Consider the following 22,012-nt stretch of genomic DNA (forward strand, 5'->3'; position numbering starts at 1 on the left):
CTGATTGGTATCTCCGTTTTCAAATAAGGTAGAAACTACCTGGCATCTGGCCTTCAAGTTCCTTAATGTTTTGTTTTGTCTATATCATTTGCATGCAAAATAATTGATTTTGTCTTCTACTACACAAAACAAAACTTTATCACAGCTTAATTGTGCTTTTAAACCATGCCCTTTTAAACCAAACTGCCTAGCATAGCATTTTTCAGAGTTAATCAGTATCATTAGTAATGGATATCTTTTAGTCAATTCTAGTTGGTCTCTTTGCATTATTTTCTTTTTTTCCAAGTTAATGGTTTTCATTTTAATTCACCACAAATTTGTTACTCTATTTTTACTTTTTTTCAGGCAACTGTTTATAATATTCAGCTTAGCTTCTTTGAGTTGCAGTAAGCCACGGATTACATAGATTGTAGAGTCTTGTTAAAATGGATAAATATTTATTGTGTCTACTCTGTACTGGGCACCATGTTAGGTGTTGGGGGATTCAACAAGAAACAAGACTCATAAAGCCGCTGTGCCAGTGGAGCTTTATTCTAATGAGAATTTGTCTTCCTTTTTTATTAGTAATCTTATTTTTCACTTTGGGTTTTTCTATTTTAATTCCTTTTATTGATAGACTACGTTTCTTAAAGGTATGGACTATGTCGTCTTTATTTTTGTTGACTCATCATCAAACACATTGTCTGGCACAAGATATACATTTATGTACACTATATTTTAAAAGAGAAAGTGAGTAGATAGAATAAAAGTTATTCTTTTTGATTATGACCTCAAACACAATATAGTTTAACTTGTCTGCTCATGTTTTCCCTTCTCTTTTTTTTCTGAGGAAGATTTACCCTGAGCTAATATCTGTTGCTAATCTTCCTCTTTTGCTTGAGGAAGATTCACCCTGAGCTAACATCTGTGCCCATCTTTTTCTATTTTATATGTGGGTCCTGCCACAGCATGGCTGACAGGTGGTGTAGGTCCAAGCCCAGGAGCCAAACCTGGGTCACCAAAGTGGAGAGTGCTGAACTTAACCACTAGGTCACAGGGCCAGCCCCCATCCCTTTTTATGTTTAAATGTTTTTTTCTACTTCCTAATTTACCATTAAGGATGTGAAAATATCCTAGTGTTCTTTGTATTTGTCTTTGATCTGATTTGCCTATAACCTTCAATTTCTCCTCAGAATTGTTTTGTAGTATTTTTTATTTGATAACTTACATATTTTAATTAACTCTATGTGCTCTGTAAATGTAACCAGGAGGATGAAGCTCAGGAAAATAAAATCAAAATGAAAATGGTTGAGAAAAATATGGAACAACATAAAGAAAATATGGAATATCTTAAAAGTCTGAAAATAGAAGCAGAAAACAAGTATGATACAATTAAACTGAAAATCAATCAGCTATCCGAGCTAGCAGATCCACTTAAGGTATATATTATTGTTATTCTGTTATGTATATATTTTATGTTTCAGTTCTATATCTACAATGTACTCACTAGATATTGCCCTAACCCAGAATTTATGGTTAAATGTAAATATAACCACATAAAAATGGGATGGAAACCAAATTTTCATCATTAGATCAATTAGAATTAAACACTTCCGTTCATACCTTTAGAAGAATAGATTGCCAAATTTCCTTTTCCTCCAGAAGATTACAGCTTTTTTTCCCTCTTTATTTTATGATTTTTTTTTCTTTTTTTAGAGCCAGAGGCAGGGATGTCTTGTCTGTCTATACTGTTTCTCTGCTTGCCTGTTCTTTAGTCCCACCTTTCCTTCAGAAAACTCAAGGATTAGTTGATATAAAAGCCAACTTCACATAAAGTACTCCCCAATTCCTGTTACTTGGCGTGTCTCAATTATATTCTAGCTTGAATTTAATTGACATTTTTTTTAACATATGCTTTTTGAAACCAAATTTAGGGAGAATAAAGTTATTTCCCAATTAAATTGTGTAAATTTCACCATGTTTATTAGCTTAGTTATCAATGGCTTATTGTCATTATCATTTTTTGTGAATAGCTCAATTGTTCTCAGAACTTCAAATTTTATTTATAAGAGGCTGAGAAGAATGAATAAAATATTTTAAGAGCAGGAGAGGTATGTTGATGGTATTCTAATATACCTCCCCTTTTTTTGCAGGAAAATTAACCCCCGTTGAATCAAAATGTATTTAGATATTTTAAAAGTTTAAAAGAATTTGCATGCATATAAATTTTATTGTAATTGTCTCCATTGAAAATTTTGGAAAGGTAATTTAAAAGAGTTGGGAGAATATTAAAGGGAGTTATAAGAGGAGCCGCCTAGAAACAGCTTTCCCTTGTTTGTGGTGGATTTCTCTGTAGTTGCTCTGCATAGAGCTGGGATTCCTGTCTGCCCTTAGAACCCAAGGTGGTTTCGTTTTTTCTGTTTGAGATAAGAATAAATAAATGGGAAAACAGGCTTATAAATTAACTGATTAAGAAGAATATAAAATTTAAATATTAAAATTGTGAGGAAAGATAATATTGAGAAAGACAAGAAAGTAGTTGCTACAAAAGATAAGAATTAAAAAGACAAAACACCTAAGATAACAAAGAAGACAAAAGTAGTTGTTAAGAGAAAATAGAATAAGAAGAAATAAAATAAATTATTTATCGCAGACAACTTAAAATTAAAAACAAGAAATGATGAAGAGTAAGCTGTGTTCTGTTCTTTTAGGGACCTCTAGGCTAAAGCAGCTCCTGGAATTGGAGTCTATAAACAAGTTCAGGAGCAGCAGATGTGGGCAGGAGGCAGTAAGAATCCTTGGTCTTAGCTCTCTGCCTTGGCTGCAGATAACTGACAGCGAGGAGATGAGTCTTCAGTGAACCTGCATGCGACCAGCCGGTAGCCGAGGACCTTTTCCTTTGATGTGTCACACCACCCTAGGCCAGCATTGACAGGACCAAGAGGATTTGGCCAGCAGGATGATTTAATTCCTGAGAAGCTGCCATCATGATATATTAGCAGCTTCTAGATAGGGTCTGTTTGCTGTTAGGACCTTTGTTCATTCGTGTCAGGGGTGGTGAGGAGTAGAGTACTGTTTAAATATGTAGTCAATGAAATCTTAGCATCAGGAATATTTTTCTCACTGAACAGTTTACTTTCATTTATACTGCAAACTTAATGCTTTAGTTGCAAATTAAATTTGTTGGGCAGGGAGTGTGACCCACATTGAACCTACGAAGATAGATGGTTTGCATTGTTGGAGTCGGAGGGCCTCTCAGTTTCTGATATAGACGGAGAGTTTATTTGGATTGAGGGTGACTGTACTTTTGAAAATTCCAAGATCTAATGTTTTATAGTTTTTAAAACCTCATAATTAATGTAGGTTTATGTGAAACAAGTGACAGTAATACATACTGTAACAATTTATCCAGTGTTGCTAAGTAACTAGAATTGGTTATTTAGGCATCCAAGAGAATAAAATTTTTCAATGATTCTGTTTGTAGTGATACCTTCTAGCATCTCAGCCTCTTTTTTAAAAGCTGTAATTTCTTAAAGGCTAGAAACTCTGTAGGTTTAGGGCCATATCAAAGTTTAATTTTAGACCTAATCCGTCCTAGTCCTCACCCCAAAACCAGGATGAATGTCATCAACTGGCTTTTAATATCTCTACGTCTCTGTTTCACCATCAGCAAAATGAAATGAAATGAAATACTCTCTTACTTCCCTTTTAGTTTTAAATTTGATGGTACTCACAACATAAATTTATTAAATATACAAGGACAAATCAAACAGCCATGATAAAAGTGGAGAAAGGGATATTAGCATCTATAGTTCTTTTCATACTATTTTACAAGTTAAGTCTTTTCTTTCCGAAGTTCTTACGAGGAAAGATTAACCAGCCCAAATATATCCTGATATAGTTTACCCCTTTGGCTCCCTAAAGCAAATGTGGGCCTATTTATTTAGAAAGTTTCCACCAAAAATGATTAGAAAACTTAGTGTTCAACCATTCTGTTTCATAAGCTATTCCAATTTTTAGTTGTAATATTTCCTACTGCATAAATTGCACCCATTTTCTTTCACTCTGGAGTAAAGGAACAGCTTATCTCCATCCTCCATGTAACAATGCTTTTATTTTTAACAGAACTCCTTTATAAAAGCTATGTATGATCGGGTGTCTACCATGGGTAATAGTTATTTTTAGCAGTATGAACAAAATGCAATGAATTGTATTCTTAGATTAGGAAATAGCCTCAATCTTATATGTTATACGAGGTAAATATTTTGTATTTTTAGATACTTGACAAGTTCTTTTCCTTCTTGGGATATCTCCAGATATTCTGTCTTTCATGATGCTTTTATTGCTGTTTTGCTTTGTGTTTATTTCTTTGTTTATAGCTGCAACTAAGGAGGCCTGTCATGATAATCATAGTATATATGAACAGTGCTAAGGTCAAAAACAAACGGGCAAACTAGCTAAAATTTAATTTGGTGGTTCTTAAATCAGGAGCCTTTTTTAAAAGTTTCATTGAGATATAATTGACATACAGTAAATACACATGTAAGTGTCCAATGTGATACATTTTGACATGTATATGCCTGTGGAACCACACAGTTAGAAAAAGGAACATACCCTTCATGCTCGAAGTTTCCTCCTGCCCCTTTGTGATCTATCCCTCTCCACTCCCTGCACCTTGTCCCCAGGCAACCACCAGTCTGCTTTCTGTTACTATAGTCTGCACATTTTCTAGAATTGTCTATAATGGAATCACACATTATGCACGCCTGCTTTTTTTTTGATCTGACTTTTTTCAGAACCTAATATTGTCTAAGCACATAATGTATATACACTCCTTGTTTTGAAAGAAAAAGTGAGTGACTAGAATAAGTTTTTCTGTTTGATTATGATATTCATATTTTTACTTGAATCAGTAATTCATTCCCTGTTAATGCCAAGTAGTATTCTGTTGTGTTTGATACCATTTGTTTATCCATTTACCTGTTGATGGATATATGGGTTTCTACTCTTGGGCAATTAGAAATAAAGCTGCTCTTAACATTTGTGTACAAGTCTTTGTGTATCAAACTAAATGACCAGACTATCTGACAATCTAAACCCTCATTTGGTGGTTCTTAAATCATGAGCTATTTTAAAAATCGAGATTCGGGAATTCCAGACCTGCTAAAACAAAATCTCCAAAGGTGGAGTCTAGAAATCTATCTATTTATTAAAATGTCAAAATTGATTATAATATAGTCAATCTATGGATCGTTCTTTGAGAAAGGGGCCATAATTAATGGCTGTGTGCATATATCATCTTCTAAAATCTTTCCACCAAGCTATGCCTCCTTTAAAGAAAGTCATATACTGTATATACCCTAATATATGGCAAACTCCCATGGTCACAATAACAAGGGAAAATATATTTTGACTACCATTCATATGTGAAATTATGAGGTAAAATAATCAAATGTGTACTTATGACATTCAGTTTATTAATTTAGTTATACATGAACTCAGAAGCATGTACACAAAGTGATATATTTAACGTTTAGAAATAGTACTTTGTTTCCATTCACATTTCATGAATTAATTTTATGTAACCTTTCACATGTGTCTTCAGCATTGGCATCTTTATCTTGCTTAGAGCTGTATTTGGGGTAATTAGAATAGTTGAGTAACACATTTTTCTAGTGCTTTGGTCTTCTCTTTCATCTATATTTTGAATATAGCACTTTTAAAAATGTGTGTTTCAGTTTACCCACAGTAAAATTCACTCTTTTGTGTGCAAACTTATATGTTTTGATAAATGCATAGAGTTATGTACCTAACACCACAATCAAGATCCAGAACAGTTCTATCATCCCCCCAAAATTCCCTTATGCTGCCCCATTCTAGTCAAACCTCCCCCACACTTAACCTCTGGCAATCACTGATTGGTTCTCCATCACTGTGTTTTCGCCTTTTACATAAAATATCATATAAATGGAATCATATTGTAGGTAACCTTTGAGTCTGGCTTCTTTCATTTAACATGGTGTATTTGAGATTGTCCATACTGTTGTCTGTATCAATAGCTTCTTTTTATTGCTGAGTTATAATTCCATTTATAGATGTACCAGAGCTTGCTTATCCATTCACCTCTTGAAGGACATTTAGATGGTTCCTGTTTTGGTGATTATGAATAAAGCTACTATAAACCTTCAAGTATAGGTTTTGGTATGAACATAAGTTCTGTTTATCTTGGTTAAATACCTAGGGGTGGGATTATGGGCTGTTGGAAACCATAATCATCTGGGTTTTTTTTTTTTAATTAATACAGAGAATAATATTGATTTTTTTGGCCAAATATTAAAGTCACCTTGGCAGACCCCTTACAGTCATAATTATTTTCCTTTTTAGAAGTGATTAGATTCAACTTGCCAAAATTTTATTAAGGATTTTTGATGCTATGTTTGTTCATTAGTCTTTGATTCTCTTTTCTTGTGATGTCTTTCCCTGATTCTTTTTGTATGGCTATATTGGCCTCATGCAATGAGTTTGGAAGCGTTTCCTCTTCCCTTTTCTGAAAGAGTTTTGGCAGATTTGGAATTATTTCTTCCTTAAATATTTAATAGAATTCACCAGCAAAGCTCTGTCTTGGCCTGTAGTTTTCTTTGTGGCCTATAATTTTGTTATGAATTTAATTTCTTTAGTTGATACTGAGCTATTTAAGTTTTCTCCTTAGGGATTTTATTGTTTCACCTAAATTTGTCATATATATTCAGCTTGAAGTTGTTCATAATATTTTCTTACCATCCCTTATTAATCTGAACAACAGAGAGAAAATAGACTGAAAAAGTTGAGTAACACCTTAAGGATCTGTGAGATTGTAACAAAAGATCTGACATTTATGTCATCGGAGTCCCAGAAAGAGAGGGGAAAGAGGGCAGGGCTGAAAAGGTATTCTAAGAAATAATGGCTGAATACTTCCCAAATTTAGCAAAACGCCTGACCCTACCGATTAAACAAAGTGAGTGAACCATAAACAGAATAAACCCAAAGTAATCCACAGTAAGACACATCACAGTCAACTTCTGAAAGCTAAGGACAAAGAAAAAGTCTTAAAAGCAGCAAGAGGTATTCTTTACCTATATGGAAAAAAACTATTTGAATGATAGCGGATTTCTCATCAGGAACCATAGAGGCCACATGGAAGTAGCACATTTTTCAAGTGCTGAAAGCAACACCAGTCAACCTATAATCCTATGTTCAGCATAAATGTCTTTCAGCAATAAAGGGAAAATCAAAACTTTTAGATGAAGGAAAACTTAGTAGAGAATTTATTGCCTGCAGACTTGTTCTAAAAGAATGACTAAAAGAAGTTCTCTAATCAAAGAGAAAACAATAAAAGAAGGAATTTTGAAACTTCACGAAGGAAGAAGAAGAAGATAAACAAAGAAATAGGTAGACGCAATAGACTTACCTTCTCTTCTTGAGTTTTTGAAATTATGTTTAGAAAGCAAGCGGAAATTATCATATGTCTGAGGTGATTCTTAAATATGTAGAGGAAATGTTTAAGATAATTTTATTAAAAATTAGGAAGGATAAAGGGATAGAAAAGAAGTATTTGCATACTTCTAAAACTGGTAAAATAATGACCAGTAGATTGATGTTGAGTATATATAATATAAATTTAACACCTAGAGCAACCACTAAAAAAGCTATACAAAGAGATACACTCAAAAATATTGTAGATAAATCAAAATGGAATCCTAAAAAAATGTCCAAGTAACCCATATGAGGTAGGATAAAGAAGACAGATAAACAAAAAACAAACCAAACAATGGAATGACAGACTTAAGCCCTAAAATATGAATAATTACATTCAATGTGAATGGTCTAAATAAATCAATTGAAAGACAGATACAGGTAAAGTAGATTAAAAACATGGCTACAGAATATGCTAACCACAAGAGGGTCAATTCCAATATAACCGTATAGGCAAGTTGAAAACAAAAGAATGGAAAATTATATATCTTGCAAATAATAATCAAGTGAAAGCAGGAGCACCTATATTAAAATAGATAAGGAGGACTTCAAAGTAAAGAAAATTACCAGAGATGGAGAAGGACATTATATACTGTCAAAAGGATCAATCCACCAAGAATACTTTGCAATCCTAAATGTCTGCACCAAATAGCAGAGGTGCAACATATAAGCAGCAAAGTATGATAGAACTCTCTTAACAATTGAAAGGATGACTATACATAAAATCAGTAAGGATTTAGAAAACTGAACAGACCATCAACTTACAGGATCTAATCAATACTTGTAGAACAATACTCAACTACAGCAGAATACACCTTATTTTCAAGGGTCTGTGGAGCATATACCAAGATAGACCATCTTCTGGACCATTAGAAAAACCCAACAAATTTAAGAGTTGAAATTGTAAAGTGTGTTTTCTAATCACCATACAGTCAAACTAGAAATCATTAACAGAAAGGTAACAGGGTAATCTCCAAACACATGAAACTAACACCTTTCTAAATAGCCTATGGTCCAAAGAGAAAGTGTTGAGAAATTTTAAAATATTTTGAACCAAATGAAAATGAAAACACACTTTTATCAAAATTTGAGGAATGCTGCTAAAGCAGTGCTGAGAGGGAAATTTACGGTACTAAATAATACATTAGAAAAACAATACATAAAAAGGATTATTTACAGTAACCACATAGGGTTCATTCTGGGGATGCAAGACTGATTCCACCCTATTAACAGGCTAAAGAAGAAAAATCGTGTAATTGTATCAATCAGTGCATAAAGAGTATTTGACAATATTCAATACCCATTCATGATTTTAAGAAAACTCAGAAACCAGTAGAAATAAAGAGGAACTTCTTCAACACATTAAAGAGCATCAACAAACAACCTGCAACCTTCCTAACAACCTTCCTCTTATTAACATAGGAAGAAGGCAAAAATGTTCCTTCTCACCACTTTTACTCAATGCAATGCTGGCAGTTCTAGCCAGTGCAATATGGCAAGAAAGGAAATAACATATACAGATTGTAAAGGAAGAAATAAAACTCTCTCTCCTGCACATGACATGATTGTTCTCTTAGAAAATTCCAAGTCTACAAGAGCACTCCTAGAACTAATAAATGAGTTCAGCAGAGTCATAGAATACAAGATAAACATACAAGAATCAATTGTATTTTTATATACCAGCAATGAACACGTGGATGCTGAGATTAAAATTACAGTGCCATTCACAGTTGCTCAAAAAAGAGAAATATTTCTATGTAAATCTAACAAAATATGTTCAGGATTTGTATCCTGCACAACCACTTGTCTCCTGGCAACCACTACTTCGGTCTCTATAGATTTGCCTGTTCTGGACATTTCATGTAAGTGAAATCATACAGTATGTGGTCTTTTGTGGCTCGCTTCTTTCATTTAGCATATTTTCCAGGTTTATCCTTGTTCCAGGATATATAAGTAGTTCATTTCTTTGTATTCGCTAGTAATATGCCATTGTGCGGGTGTCCTTCATTTTATTTATCCATTCATCAGTTGATGGTCATTTGGGTACTGCTGCTGTGAACATTTGTGTACAAGTGTTTGGATAGATACGTGTTTTCATTTCTGTTGGATAGATAGCTAAGAGCGGAATTGCTGGGCTACATGCTTATACTGAGTTTTGAGGAACTTTGAAACCATCTTCCAAAGTGACTGCACCATTTTACATTCTCACCAGCAATGTTTGTGTGTCCAAATTCTCCACATCCTTGCCTGTACTTGTTACCGTATGCATTTCCTATTTTAACCATCCAATTGGGTGTGAAGTGGTATCTTATTGTGGTTTTGATTTGTGTTTTTCTTATGTCTAAGTCTGTTGGGCAAATTTTCATTTTCTTATTGGTCATTTGTATGTCCTCCGTGGAGAAATGACTTCAAATCTTTGCCGTTTTTTCACTTGTATTACGTGTCTTCCTTGTTAAGTTTTAAGTGTTCTTTATGTATTCTAGATATATGTTTGATGTTTTTAATGCTATAGTACCTGGTACTGCTCTTAAAACAGAAAGCATTCAGTATTTCATCTTCAAAGTAATGGCTGGCTGCTGTTTGTGTTTTAATTGTTCTTCTCCTATTTCCTCTCTTTATTTCCTTCTTTTGGGATTAGCCAAGTAACTTTTAGTCTTCCTTTTTCAAATCTCCTCTACTGGTTTTTTAGCCAGAACTTTGTTTTTCCCCGGTGATTGCTCTTCATTACAATATGCATCTTTACCGTATCATAGTCTACTGCTATTTATTTTTAAAGTGATCTTGGGATAGCTTCTTTACAGTTATATTTTGTGCTCAAAATTGTGAGATTATATCTCCCGAAATGATGACTAAATGTCTGTTAAATTTCTTTGCATCCTTTCCTCCTCCACCCCGAGTCACCTTTTTTAAAACCAAGTGGCCTCTGTAAATAGCCCACACTTGCATTGTTTTAAGTCTTTTCAGGCTAATGTAGCTTCCCACAAAACTACCTTGTTTACCAAAATAAAGTTGAAAGCACTATAATATATGGAGACTTCATATAAGAATTTGATTAGAATAATGTAACTTCTTAATTTTGGGAAACTCCTCGCTCAGGTACATACAGACAGGAACTTTCATACTTGCCTCTTCAAGCAGCATGCTCCTATCCACTTTATTGAGTTGTCAGTTAATTTCGTACCTATGCGGGTAATTTTTTTAAAACAATCTTTTCTTTATAGATTATTTTGGCTTTATTCAAACAGGATGAATTAAACCTGGCTGATTCTGAAGTGGATAACCAAAAACGAGGGAAGCGGCACTATGAAGAGAAACAAAAAGAACACTTGGATACTTTAAATAAAAAGAGACGAGAACTGGATATGAAGGAAAAGGAACTAGAGGTTAGCCATCATTTTTTTTTTTTATGTTTTGTTTACATTCTTAGTCATGTTTATTGAAGTTTGTTTCCTTAATGTCATGTTTCCAACCATAGACAAGTTGTCTGATGGATATCTGTCTGGTACAGAGTAACAACTGTTTCGGTGAATCAACAGGAATAGGCTTGGGGACTCTCCAAGTGTGGGGACTTAAATAGACCGACGTGAAGAGGACTTTAGGCAATACTCCCATATGGTGCCTCTGAGGGATTTGCAAAATGGCACTCCCTCTAATATAGCTCCTTAAATGCCCAGCTTGGCATGTGGATAGCAGCTTTATGTCAGAAAAAGGCACCCCTTGCTCTGAGTAGCGTGGTGTGGGCTGGGCTAGAATTCAGCTTCTCCTTACCAGACACCCTGCTGACAACTGTCAGCAGCAGCCTTATTTTTAGAGAATAAGTTGAAGGCGACCTTGGTCTAACTAGAAAAGATGGATTCCAACTTTTCTTAGGAAAATGATCTAAACTCTGTAATCCATTGCCTTACTTCTTTAAGACTTACTATACGAAATGAGGTTTTTAATAGTCTATGAACGCGATGCTTTTGTTGGTGTTTTCAATACTATTTGGTGTTCAGAGTGCCTCCTAAAACACACAGAAAGCTGTCCGACCTCAGTGCCCTGGATGCCAAACTTTTCATAATTGCTACGTAAAATTTGTTTCTCTAGGAAGTTAACGGAGATCTTACAAATTATTAAAGTTGTGCACAGTAATGCAGTTTTCTCTTGAAGATTTATAATGATGCTGGACTGTATTCTCAATATAAAGCTTAGAGAAATAACATTGATACCAAATGTAACTAAAATACATTTCTTAAACATTAAGTTCAGAATTTTGCTTTGCACATTTTGGCATGAGTAGTACAATGAATTGTTATATCAAAGAAGAGTTTTAAAGATACTAAACATCTGTTATCTTAGGAGAAAATGTCACAAGCAAGACAAATCTGCCCAGAGCGGATAGAAGTAAAAAAATCTGCATCAATTCTAGACAAAGAAATTAATAGATTAAGACAAAAGATACAGGCAGAACATGCTAGTCATGGAGATCGAGAGGAAATAATGAGGTAAGTGGTTGGTAGCTTTTCTGTTTGATTATTTTATCCATATATATTATCAAGACATAAAAAGTAACTGTTTATATGTAAATCTTAAACTTGGATGAAGTGTTGCTATGGCATATAGTTATAGCTAAACTAGTGTTATTAATTATAAACTAACTTTTTTCCTCTGAATTATTGCAGAACTTATGGAGTGACATTTTAACATAAATGTCATTTTTATACCTATAAGGTTCATATAGACGTGAAAATGTTCAGCTTCACAAATAATCAAAGAAATGCAAATCAAAACAGAAGCCATTTCATATATATCGATGAAAAAAACACTTATACTTCATGTCAGTGAGATTTCAGTGAAGTGGATATTTTTATATTACTGGTAAAAATGAAAGCTCTAGGATAGTTAGAGCATAGGTTCTGAAGCAGTAGTACCTTGGTTTGAATTGCAATTCTGCTACCTACTTACATGACTGGAAAATTAATCTCTCTGAACCTTAGTTTTCTCATCTATAAAATAAAATGGGAAAATTATAGTACTTACCTCATGGGGTTGTTATGAAGGTTAAATGAGATGATCCATGATAAACAGAATATATAAGATACACAGTATGTTAGATATTATTATTATTAAAGTCTTTCTAAAAAGCATTAAGGCAGTTTATGTCAACACCTTCAAAAATTTCAGTTTGGCCAAGTAGCTTTGTTGTTATAACATAATCCAGAATGAGAAAAACAATTTGTGCTCAGATGTGTTTATTGCAGCATTATTTATAAGACTGAAAAATTAGAAATAGTGCACAACTGTAGGATAGATTAAATTATAGTAGAAAATTACACTTTATGGAGAACTTTTCATATTAAAAAAGGCTGGAAACAGGAGTGATCTCCATTCTGTTTTCAAAAACATTGGAAAACACTAGAAAAAACATAAAAATAGTAAGAGAAGTTTTTCTTTAAAGTAGATAATACTGCATTGTTTTAAAAATACGTTGTAAGAAGCATTCATTGACAAGTTTTTACTTCGTCTCTAGTCTCATCATCTCTACTTTTCTTTCCTTTTACTAAATTAATTTATTAAATATGTTTTTGGTGTTTCTGAATGCAAATACAAGGTAACATGAGTATATGTTACTTTTCATTCTTGCAGATACAAAAGGTAACACTATATAAACTGTTTTACAGATTGCTTTCTTTGATTTAGTGATATATTTTGGAGATCTTTCCATACCAGTACATATTTTCTCATTATTTTTTTGTAATTTCACAGTATTTAACCATCTCCTACTGGTGGGTAGTTGAGTTTTAATCTAATCTTTTGCTATTATAAATGGTGGTACACAAGAAATAATTTTGTATGTAGGTCATTTTGTATATATCCAGGGTTTTTTTTTAATGGGATAAACCCCATTTTGGCAGAGTCCCCTTTTCAGGGACTGTACATTTTGTGCTCCCATCAGCAGTGTGTTAGAGTGCTTCTTGCCCCACAGCCTAAACCATGTGTGATCATCTTAGATTCTTTTTCCTGATCGGTGGATTTCCTAAAAGAAAGAATATACCTCAGTGTAATTTTAATCTGCATTTCACATATATTGCCTATGGTTGAATATCATTTCATGTCTTAAGGACCATTTATTTATATTTCTTTTTCTGCGATCTTTTAGTGTACTTTTTCATTTTTCTGTGAATATTTTTGGTGTGAGGAATGTATTTTATCTTTTTTCAAATGTCTATGTAGGAAAGTTGTTTGTCCTCTAATTGTTTCCTTAAGAGTGGCCATGTGAACAGTGTTTGTTGTGTTTTTGCATGTCCCAAACCATTTGTCTCTAGCTTTGAATTTGAAGGATAGCTTAGCCTGGTATAAAATCCTTTTTCTCCTGAGTGTCTGTTTATGATGACACTTGTCTATCAAGTCCTATAACTTGTCCGGAGTGTCAGGTTCTGTGATCCTTTCCCTGGTATACACTGTGCTTTTTATTCTGTAGATTTGTCTTATTTTTTAAAAGTTTTCTTATATTGTACTTTTTAAATATTTTCTGTTCTGTTGTTTAGTTTCCTTTTTTGAGGTCTTCAGTTGTGCATATGTTGGACATCCTTTGTTTTCGCTAGTTATTTTGTCTAATCACTTTATCTGTTTTTTGCCCCATTTTGTCTGCTTTTCTCATTTATGATCTCTCTGTCTACCAATGTTTTCTGTGTTGTCTGTTTGCCCCTGTGCGTCATCTTCCCTTTTTGTCTTTGTGTCTTTGTTCTTTGTGTGTGTGTGTGTGTGTGTGTGTGTGTGTTTAACCCCCACCTCCTCCACTTTGGGTTCTACAAGTGAGTTCTTGCTTCTCCTCCTGTTCTTTTCTGGTTATCACCTTCTGTTTGCGTGTCTATTCTCCAGGCTCCTTGATTTATCTCTTCTTTCAGTTCTTCTATTTCTGCTTTGAGGTAGTCCTTCCTGGTAGTAGTTGTCTCATCTTTTGCTTTGTTTTAATTCGTGATGTTCAGTTACAGTCTTCATCTTCTTTGTGACAACATTATTCTAGGAAGTTTTCTTTGTCCATAGGGGGACTTTTGCTGCTCTTTCCCACCTGTTTTTTTTCCATAAATATCTTTGTATGGATGCTATGCTTGTGCTTTTTCTGTTTTTATTTTTTAATTGGTTGGATTTTCCTGGACTGGCATTTGAAGAACGATGGGGCAGGGAGCTGTGGGAGCCTTGGCCAGGGTTGTCTTTCATACCTTGTCTGGAACTTTCTCGTTTGCTCCAGCAGTGAGCTTTTTTTTTTTTTTTTTAAAGATTTTATTTTTTCCTTTTTCTCCCCAAAGCCCCCCAGTACATAGTTGTATATTCTTGGTTGTGAGTCCTTCTAGTTGTGGCATGTGGGACGCTGCCTCAGCGTGGTTTGATGAGCAGTGCCATGTCCACGCCCAGGATTCGAACCAACGAAACACTGGGCCGCTTGCAGCGGAGCGCGCGAACTTAACCAGTCGGCCACGGGGCCAGCCCCCAGCAGTGAGCTTTTGCCTCCATGGTGGTGCTTCTGAGTAGCCCTGCCTTCTCTACCTCTTTGACCTCGTCTCCTTCAGGCTGGGCTTCTGGGGGATCCTAATGCTCACCCTGTGTTCCGCGGTTTCCACATTGGCGTCTGTCACTAGGGAAACATTTCTTGGCTCCCAGAGTGATCCCTTCACTTTTTGAAGGTGTATATGTGCCGGCATTCTCTAGGATCTGCCACGTCTCGGCCCCACCTCGGCGCTCTCCTCGCCTGCTTTCTCTGCCTTCTCCAGGCCTTGGGCTCTCTTCCTGCCCAGCTCTGCTAACAGCTCTTCCCAGCCAGGGCAGCACACACTCATTCTGGTCACACATTTTGTCTGGAGATTTTTGAAAGCTGCTACTTCTGAAGTGAGTCCCCTCAGCACTCCCTGTTCTTCCTCATTAAATATATTTGAGGTTTTACTTTTCTTTATATTTCTTTGAATGTCATTTATTTACTTACTATTTTGTTCATAAAATAGGCAGTACCAAGAGGCAAGAGAAACTTATCTTGATCTGGATAATAAAGTAAGGACTTTAAAAAGGTTTATTAAATTACTGGAAGAGATAATGACTCATAGATACAAAACATATCAACAATTTAGAAGGTAAGTGCATTTAAAAATATTACCACATATTATACATTTTGTTTTTTCTTTGTTTTCACATTATCCCTTATAAATAATAAAATTAGACTGAAAGAACTTTACATGATTCAATTAAAGAAGAAACTGCCAGTGCTTGCTTTATTGGCCAGTACTTAGGATCCTATAATTTAATCAGAGAATTCTGGATTTGAAGAGTCCTTTTTAGTGAGCTTATCCACCTTTTCCACTCCGTTAGATGTCCTTTACTAGATAACTCTTAGATAGCTGTTCAGTCTCTGCTTAAATAGATCCTTTGACAGGGAGCCCATTGGTTTGGAAACAGCCTGTTTCATTCTTGGACATTGTATGTTTTTAAGGGATACGAGTTTTTGATGGGACCTCTTGAGGCAGTATCTCAGATGATCTTCCGTGATCTAATAGAATAGGTCACTCTATGGATGCAGAATCTCTGTTTTGTTTACTGCTGTATCTCCAGTGTCCACTCCAGTGCCTGAAATATATTAGAAACTTGATATATATTGGTTGAATGAATGAATACAGGGTCAGGGCAAGTGGGTATTATTAATGTACCCAGAAATAGGCAGACTCGTAGGAATAGATTCGCCCCAATTAAAATTACAAGCAACAGAAAGAAACGAGAGGTAGTTGATAGGTAGGGGTGGCCCTTGATGTACTTGGATCTAGGGCAGCCCAAGTCTTTCTACTTAACCTCTATTTTCCCAGGTGGCATTCCCTCAGTAACATGCTTCTTACCTGTCTTTATACCCCAAACTCAAGTTAAGACTATAGAAATAAAAAGTATATCTAGCTGTATCACATATGGGGAAATTCAGGTAAAGCCATAAGGAGAAGCAGGCTTTGCATGTTTGACCATATTCCTTAACTAAACTAAAGGTTAGTTTTTGAAATGTGCGTTCCAGTTTTATAAGCATGTTTTTAGGGCTTTAATTATATAGGATTCATCTTTATCCTTTTGAGGCTACTTTGTAAGTTCTGTTAGTTGGGGCCAGAGCAACCTTTAGTCGAGGGGCAGTTTTCTCCTGCCTGTGAAGCAGTGCTCTTGTAAGTTCTCTACTCATACCTCGTGAGTTCTCAGGTTGTCCACTTTTGCCAGTGGGCATGTGAACTATTCCTGGGTGACCTTTGGGGAAGCTTCTGCTTCTTTCCAACGTTTGTTTCCCTGACCTCAGGTAGTTGCCTCTCACATGCCCTGAGGAGTAGAGGACTCGGCCTGAGGCTCTCGAGGCACCCTTTTTAGGTTCTCTCGTTTTCTCTCTGTGTTGCTCTCTCTTCTCTCTGAACCAGAGGCGGCTTGGCCTCCCCAGACTCCTAGCTCTGTTTACTCACACAGGGTGACCTCCAAGGTCTGCTGGGTTTCCTCACCCCTTTATTCAATGAGCAGTCATTCGGGGCACCCTTAGGGCTCAGTTTGTTTGTTTCCCGTCTTTCAGAGATCCTTTTGACTGGAACTGCCTGCACAGTCAGGCGTCCAGTCTGAAAACTCTTGGTGCATATATTTTGTCCCGTTTTTTAGTTGTTTCAGGCAGAGGAATAAATTCAATGCCTATTACTACATCTTTTCCAGAAACAGTAAGATTTGTATTGTTATCTAGAAAATTTGTTTTTAAAATATCTTCTGTAAAAGTGTTGGTCTTACAGTTTATTACCTTGCTATGTTTCTTCACTACTGATATGTTTTATACTGTTTACCCAATCTTAGGAGGAGAATAAGAATGATTACATTTTAAAAATTATTTGTCTCTTTACACTGGAGAACCTCGTCATTTTATGAGGACATTCTCTCTTAGATATCCCATGAATGGAAGCAGTTGAAGAATACATATCAGTATTGAAAGAAAGAAAGTTAAGAGAAAATTCTGAAGACCAGCTAGCAGTGGTTGCTGTGGCACAAAAGAAAACTCAGGCTATTGATATTTTCTAGTGTGGAGATTTAATGCAGTTTAGCAAGGGAATTAAGAGGGAAAAGAATAAAATTATAATTACTCTTAAGAAATGAGCTTTAGGCTCCTTAAGGAGCAAAGATGTTAAGAAAAATAGCCGGTCACCTATGACCCAGATCTTATTTTCTAAATACCATTCTCCACCAAAAGGAATCACGGCTCCTTCGAGGAATGGCTGATTCCAGAGCTGGACAGGGAAGATAACAGATGAGCCTCTTACTATGCTAGAAAGTAAGGCAGTGCTCAAAAAAATTGAGAGTCATGGTAAAAGGACATAGGAGGCAGCTGGAAGGGGCTACCATTGGCGAAATCTGGGACAATTTGAGGACCACAATAAATAAGGACAGTAATGGATGGTAAACAATGAATAAAATAAGAATCTGTGACTGTATCCTGATAAATAGAAAGGTGGGTAAGTAAATAAATAATTGAGGAAGAATGAAAAATCTCCTTACAGTAGAATGCTGTCTGATAAATAGAGAAGGCATGGTTGAGTTTGTATTGTACCAAGCAGTGTGCAAGGTGTTAGAGGTACAAAGTGAATAAGAGATTGCCCTTACACTTTTTGCTACTATAAAGTTGCGAGGAGACAGGCAAATGAATAAGCCACGCCATTTACCCATTATCTTAACAGTACTAGAGTTTAATCCTCTCATAGACAAGATTTATGTCTTTTGTATTAGAGTGATGCCTTATATAAATTACTGGAATATTCATATGAACTGGTTGTAACACAATGGGGAATCTTAAATGTGGGATTACATCTTTATTAATTTTGTAGATATTTGTTTATTATAAAAAGAACTGAAGTGGTAAAATGTGGAGACACAAATGAAATATAAAGACATGGGGAAAAAATCCTAAAGTCCCACCTATTAAATGGGCAACCAGTGCTAACCTTTTGGCATATTTCCTCCTGATCTTTCGTGCTGGCTTAAAGATCATGTTCAATATACGGTTCTGTGTCTTTATATTCTTTTAATGTACCCAATTTCTTTATTTCAAGATGTTTAACTTTACGATGCAAATTATACTTTGACAACTTATTATCTCAGCGGGCCTATTGTGGAAAAATGAATTTTGACCACAAGAATGAAACTCTTAGCATATCAGTAAGTATCTTAACTCTTTGCATGTTGATCATAGGAGAATTAGCTGCTGCACTTCTTTTCATGATACGTTGATAAGCTTTTGACCTGTTGTCTTTGAAAAACAAAAGAACTTATTTTTAACTTAAGGATAGTCTTTGCCAAAGTGTTGAAAATTAAATTGATCTTATTGGCTAAAGCAGCTATTATAGCTTCCCCCCCCCCCCGACAACTACATTATTTTCTTATAATGATAATTAGGAATTTTATTTTCAGTAACAGGTGTTCATCTTCTCTTTCCATTCCACAGGTTTCTTTTCTACATTCATAAAGCATTTTAAATTATGTGCAACATTATAGAAAGTCCATATTCTCTGGTCACGTTGTAGGGAGCCAAGAAAGGATTCCCAAAGAATGTTCTACCCCATGTAATTGTCTTTGTACTTACTAGGTGTCCCTAGATCTAGCCTCGTTTGGATAAACAAAGCCACCATATTCAACTCTGTGGATCTGTGTTTGTGGATTCTTCTATAGTCGCATGCGTTAAAAGAGGGAATGTTGGATGTAGCATTAAAATTGTGTAGTCAGGATGTCAAGAGCAGCTACCCACTCTTAAGTAATTGGGGAAGAACTTTCAAGTAATTGCTTAGTTGCTATAAATTTTATACTTTCATTTTAATTCTTAGAATAAATAGTAATTTACAATATATATATACAACAAAGGGCTCATACCAAAAGTTTTTTATGAATGATAATGATTAAGAAAAAGAATGACAATGCATTTAAAAATGATCAGAAGGCTTAAATAGGAACTTCATAAATTAAAATATCCGAATAGCAAATAAGTACTTGAAAAAATGCTCAGTATCATTAGTCATCAGAGAAATACAAATTTATACCATAATAAGTTACTATCACACTGCTATTAGTGTGACTGAAACGAGCAAGGCTGATAGTATCTTGTGTTGGTAAGAGTGTGGACTTAGAACTCTCATACCTTGCTAGTGGGAGTAGAATTTGGTATAACTAATTTGAAAACCTGTCTGGCAATGTCCATTAAAGCCATTCCACTCTTCAAAACTCTTCAAAAACCAATAAAATTCATCTATGGTGATTAAAGTTAGAATAGTTGTTACTTTTGGGGCTTGGTAGTGACTGGAAGGAGATGCAGGGAACCTGCTGAAATCCTAGGGATGTTCCCTGTCTTGATCTGATTAATGATTACCTGGGTGTGTGTATATATGTGTGTGTGTAAAAATTACATGAGCTGAACACTTAAGTTTTGTGTTCTTTACTGTATATAAGTTATACTCTAGTAAAAATGAAAAAGAAGAAGATATTAGGAGTGTTTGAATAATTTATCCCCAGAGCTAACTGTACAGGACAACCCAAGCTAAACTCTTTGATGTTATCATCTGTTATTCAAAAGAATATCGTTGCTTTAAGAATCTTTAAGCTACATAGTCTTGATGTTATAAATAAGGAAACTGAGACTAAAGTCCCATGATAAGTTAGTAATAGATCAGGGATAAAATTTGGAATTCCACAGTTTATCTAGGGCTTCGTTAGTAGATTGATACAAAATGCAGTTTTGGAGGAATAGATTGCATCCTGTTACTTAGTCCTCGCTTTTATGCAGGGTTTTTTGTTTGGTTGGTGGTTGTTTTGGTTTGGCTTTTTACTACTTAGATTAATGTTGCTGTTTCATTTGGATTTTCATAGAGGATTCAGACTTACAGATGATAAATGTAAAATTTCAGTGTATGTTTAAATTCAGAATTTTTTATAACCCTTTGAAAATTAAAAAATAAATGAACTCGAGAGCTTCAGAATTTTACAAATAGTGAGTTATAAAATGTGAAGCTATGTGTCTGTTAAAACACATGATAAAACTTTATGATATGAAACTGGTTGGTGCTCTGTTTTTTCAATTTATGGGCGTATATGTATATCTGGAATTCTGTCAAAATTAAATAGAATTCCTTCTAACATTACTTTATGCTACCTTCTCAGGAACTCTTGGAAAGTTTGTTATTAATGTCATTAATTGATTTTTTATAGTCCCCGTGAACCCTTATTTAGTAAAGAGGAATTTTCTGAAGAGGCTTCATTCACACTGTTCTTCTTTGGCCAGTGTGAGCCTCTTTAAATTGGTCCTGTTATCCTTTTAGCATTCAGTAATTACTTTTAAAGCAACTTAACCACTAGATGTCACTGTAATTCAAGTAACAGAAGATTATCTTGGCACTTAGAAATGTTTGGGAAAAAAAATAAAACAATCCCATTCACAATAGCATCAAAAACCGTAAAAAAAACAGTGAAATGCTTAGGAATAAATTTAACCAAGGAGGTGAAAGATCTCTATACTGAAAACTATAAGACATTGATGAAAGAAGTTGAAGAAGACACAGATAAATGGAAAGATAACCTGTGTTCATGGATCAGAAGAATTAATATTGTTAAAACGTCCATACTATCCAAAGCTATATATAGATTCATTGTAGTTCCTATCTAGACTACAATGATTCACAGAAATAGAAAAAACAATTGTAAAATGCACATGAAACCACAAAAGACCGCAAATAGCCAAAGCAATCTTGAGAAAAAAGAACAAGAGCAAGGCTGCAGGCATCACACTTCCTGATTTCAAACTACGTTACAAAGCTGTAGTGATCAAAACAGTATACTACTGGCATAAAAATAAACATATAGACCAATGGAACAGAATCAAGAAACCCACACATAGGCAGTAAACTTTTTTTTTAAGATTTTATTTTTTCCTTTTTCTCTCCGAAGCCCCCTGGTACATAGTTGTATATTTTTAGTTGTGGGTCCTTCTAGTTGTGGCATGTGGGGTGCCGCCTCAGCACGGCTTGATGAGCGGTGCCATGTCCGTGCCCAGGATCCCAACCAGCAAAACCCTGGGCTGCTGAAGCGTAGTGCACAAAACCACTTGGCCACAGGGCCGGCCCCTACAGTAACCTGTTTTTTGACAAAGGAGCCAAGAATATACAATGGGGAAAGGATAGTCTTTTCAATAAAAGGTGTTGGGAAAACTGGATATCCACCTGCAAAAGAATGAAACTGGACTCTTACCTTATACCACTCACAAAAATCAACTTGATGTGGATTAAAGACTTAAATAGAATACGTGAAACCATAAAACGTCTATAAGAAAGCATTGGGAAGAAGCTCCTTCATATTAGCCTTGGCAGTGATTTTTTTGATTTGATACTTAAAGTACAAGCAACTAATGCAAAAATAAACTAGTGGAACTATATTAAACTGAAAAGCTTCTGCACAGCAAAAGAAATGATCAACAAAATGCGAAGACAACCTATAGAATAGGTTGCAAAATATTTGCAAA

At 35.0% G+C, this 22,012-nt stretch overlaps 1 protein-coding gene across 2 annotated transcripts in view; it reads left to right on the plus strand.

Moving 5' to 3' along the window:
* The window catches only part of SMC6 (structural maintenance of chromosomes 6), an 80,709-nt gene that overhangs the window by 50,451 nt on the left and 8,246 nt on the right, over nucleotides 1–22,012 (plus strand). For both annotated transcript variants that reach the window (XM_044771977.2, XM_014848061.3), the window contains exons 20-24: nucleotides 1,248–1,418; nucleotides 10,737–10,874; nucleotides 11,830–11,975; nucleotides 15,471–15,596; nucleotides 18,564–18,669. In XM_044771977.2, the coding sequence (XP_044627912.1) occupies nucleotides 1,248–1,418; nucleotides 10,737–10,874; nucleotides 11,830–11,975; nucleotides 15,471–15,596; nucleotides 18,564–18,669 (687 nt within the window). The remainder of the gene's footprint in view (nucleotides 1–1,247; nucleotides 1,419–10,736; nucleotides 10,875–11,829; nucleotides 11,976–15,470; nucleotides 15,597–18,563; nucleotides 18,670–22,012) is intronic.

Source organism: Equus asinus, chromosome 6 (assembly GCF_041296235.1).
Source record: "Equus asinus isolate D_3611 breed Donkey chromosome 6, EquAss-T2T_v2, whole genome shotgun sequence".
Taxonomy (NCBI): domain Eukaryota; kingdom Metazoa; phylum Chordata; class Mammalia; order Perissodactyla; family Equidae; genus Equus; species Equus asinus.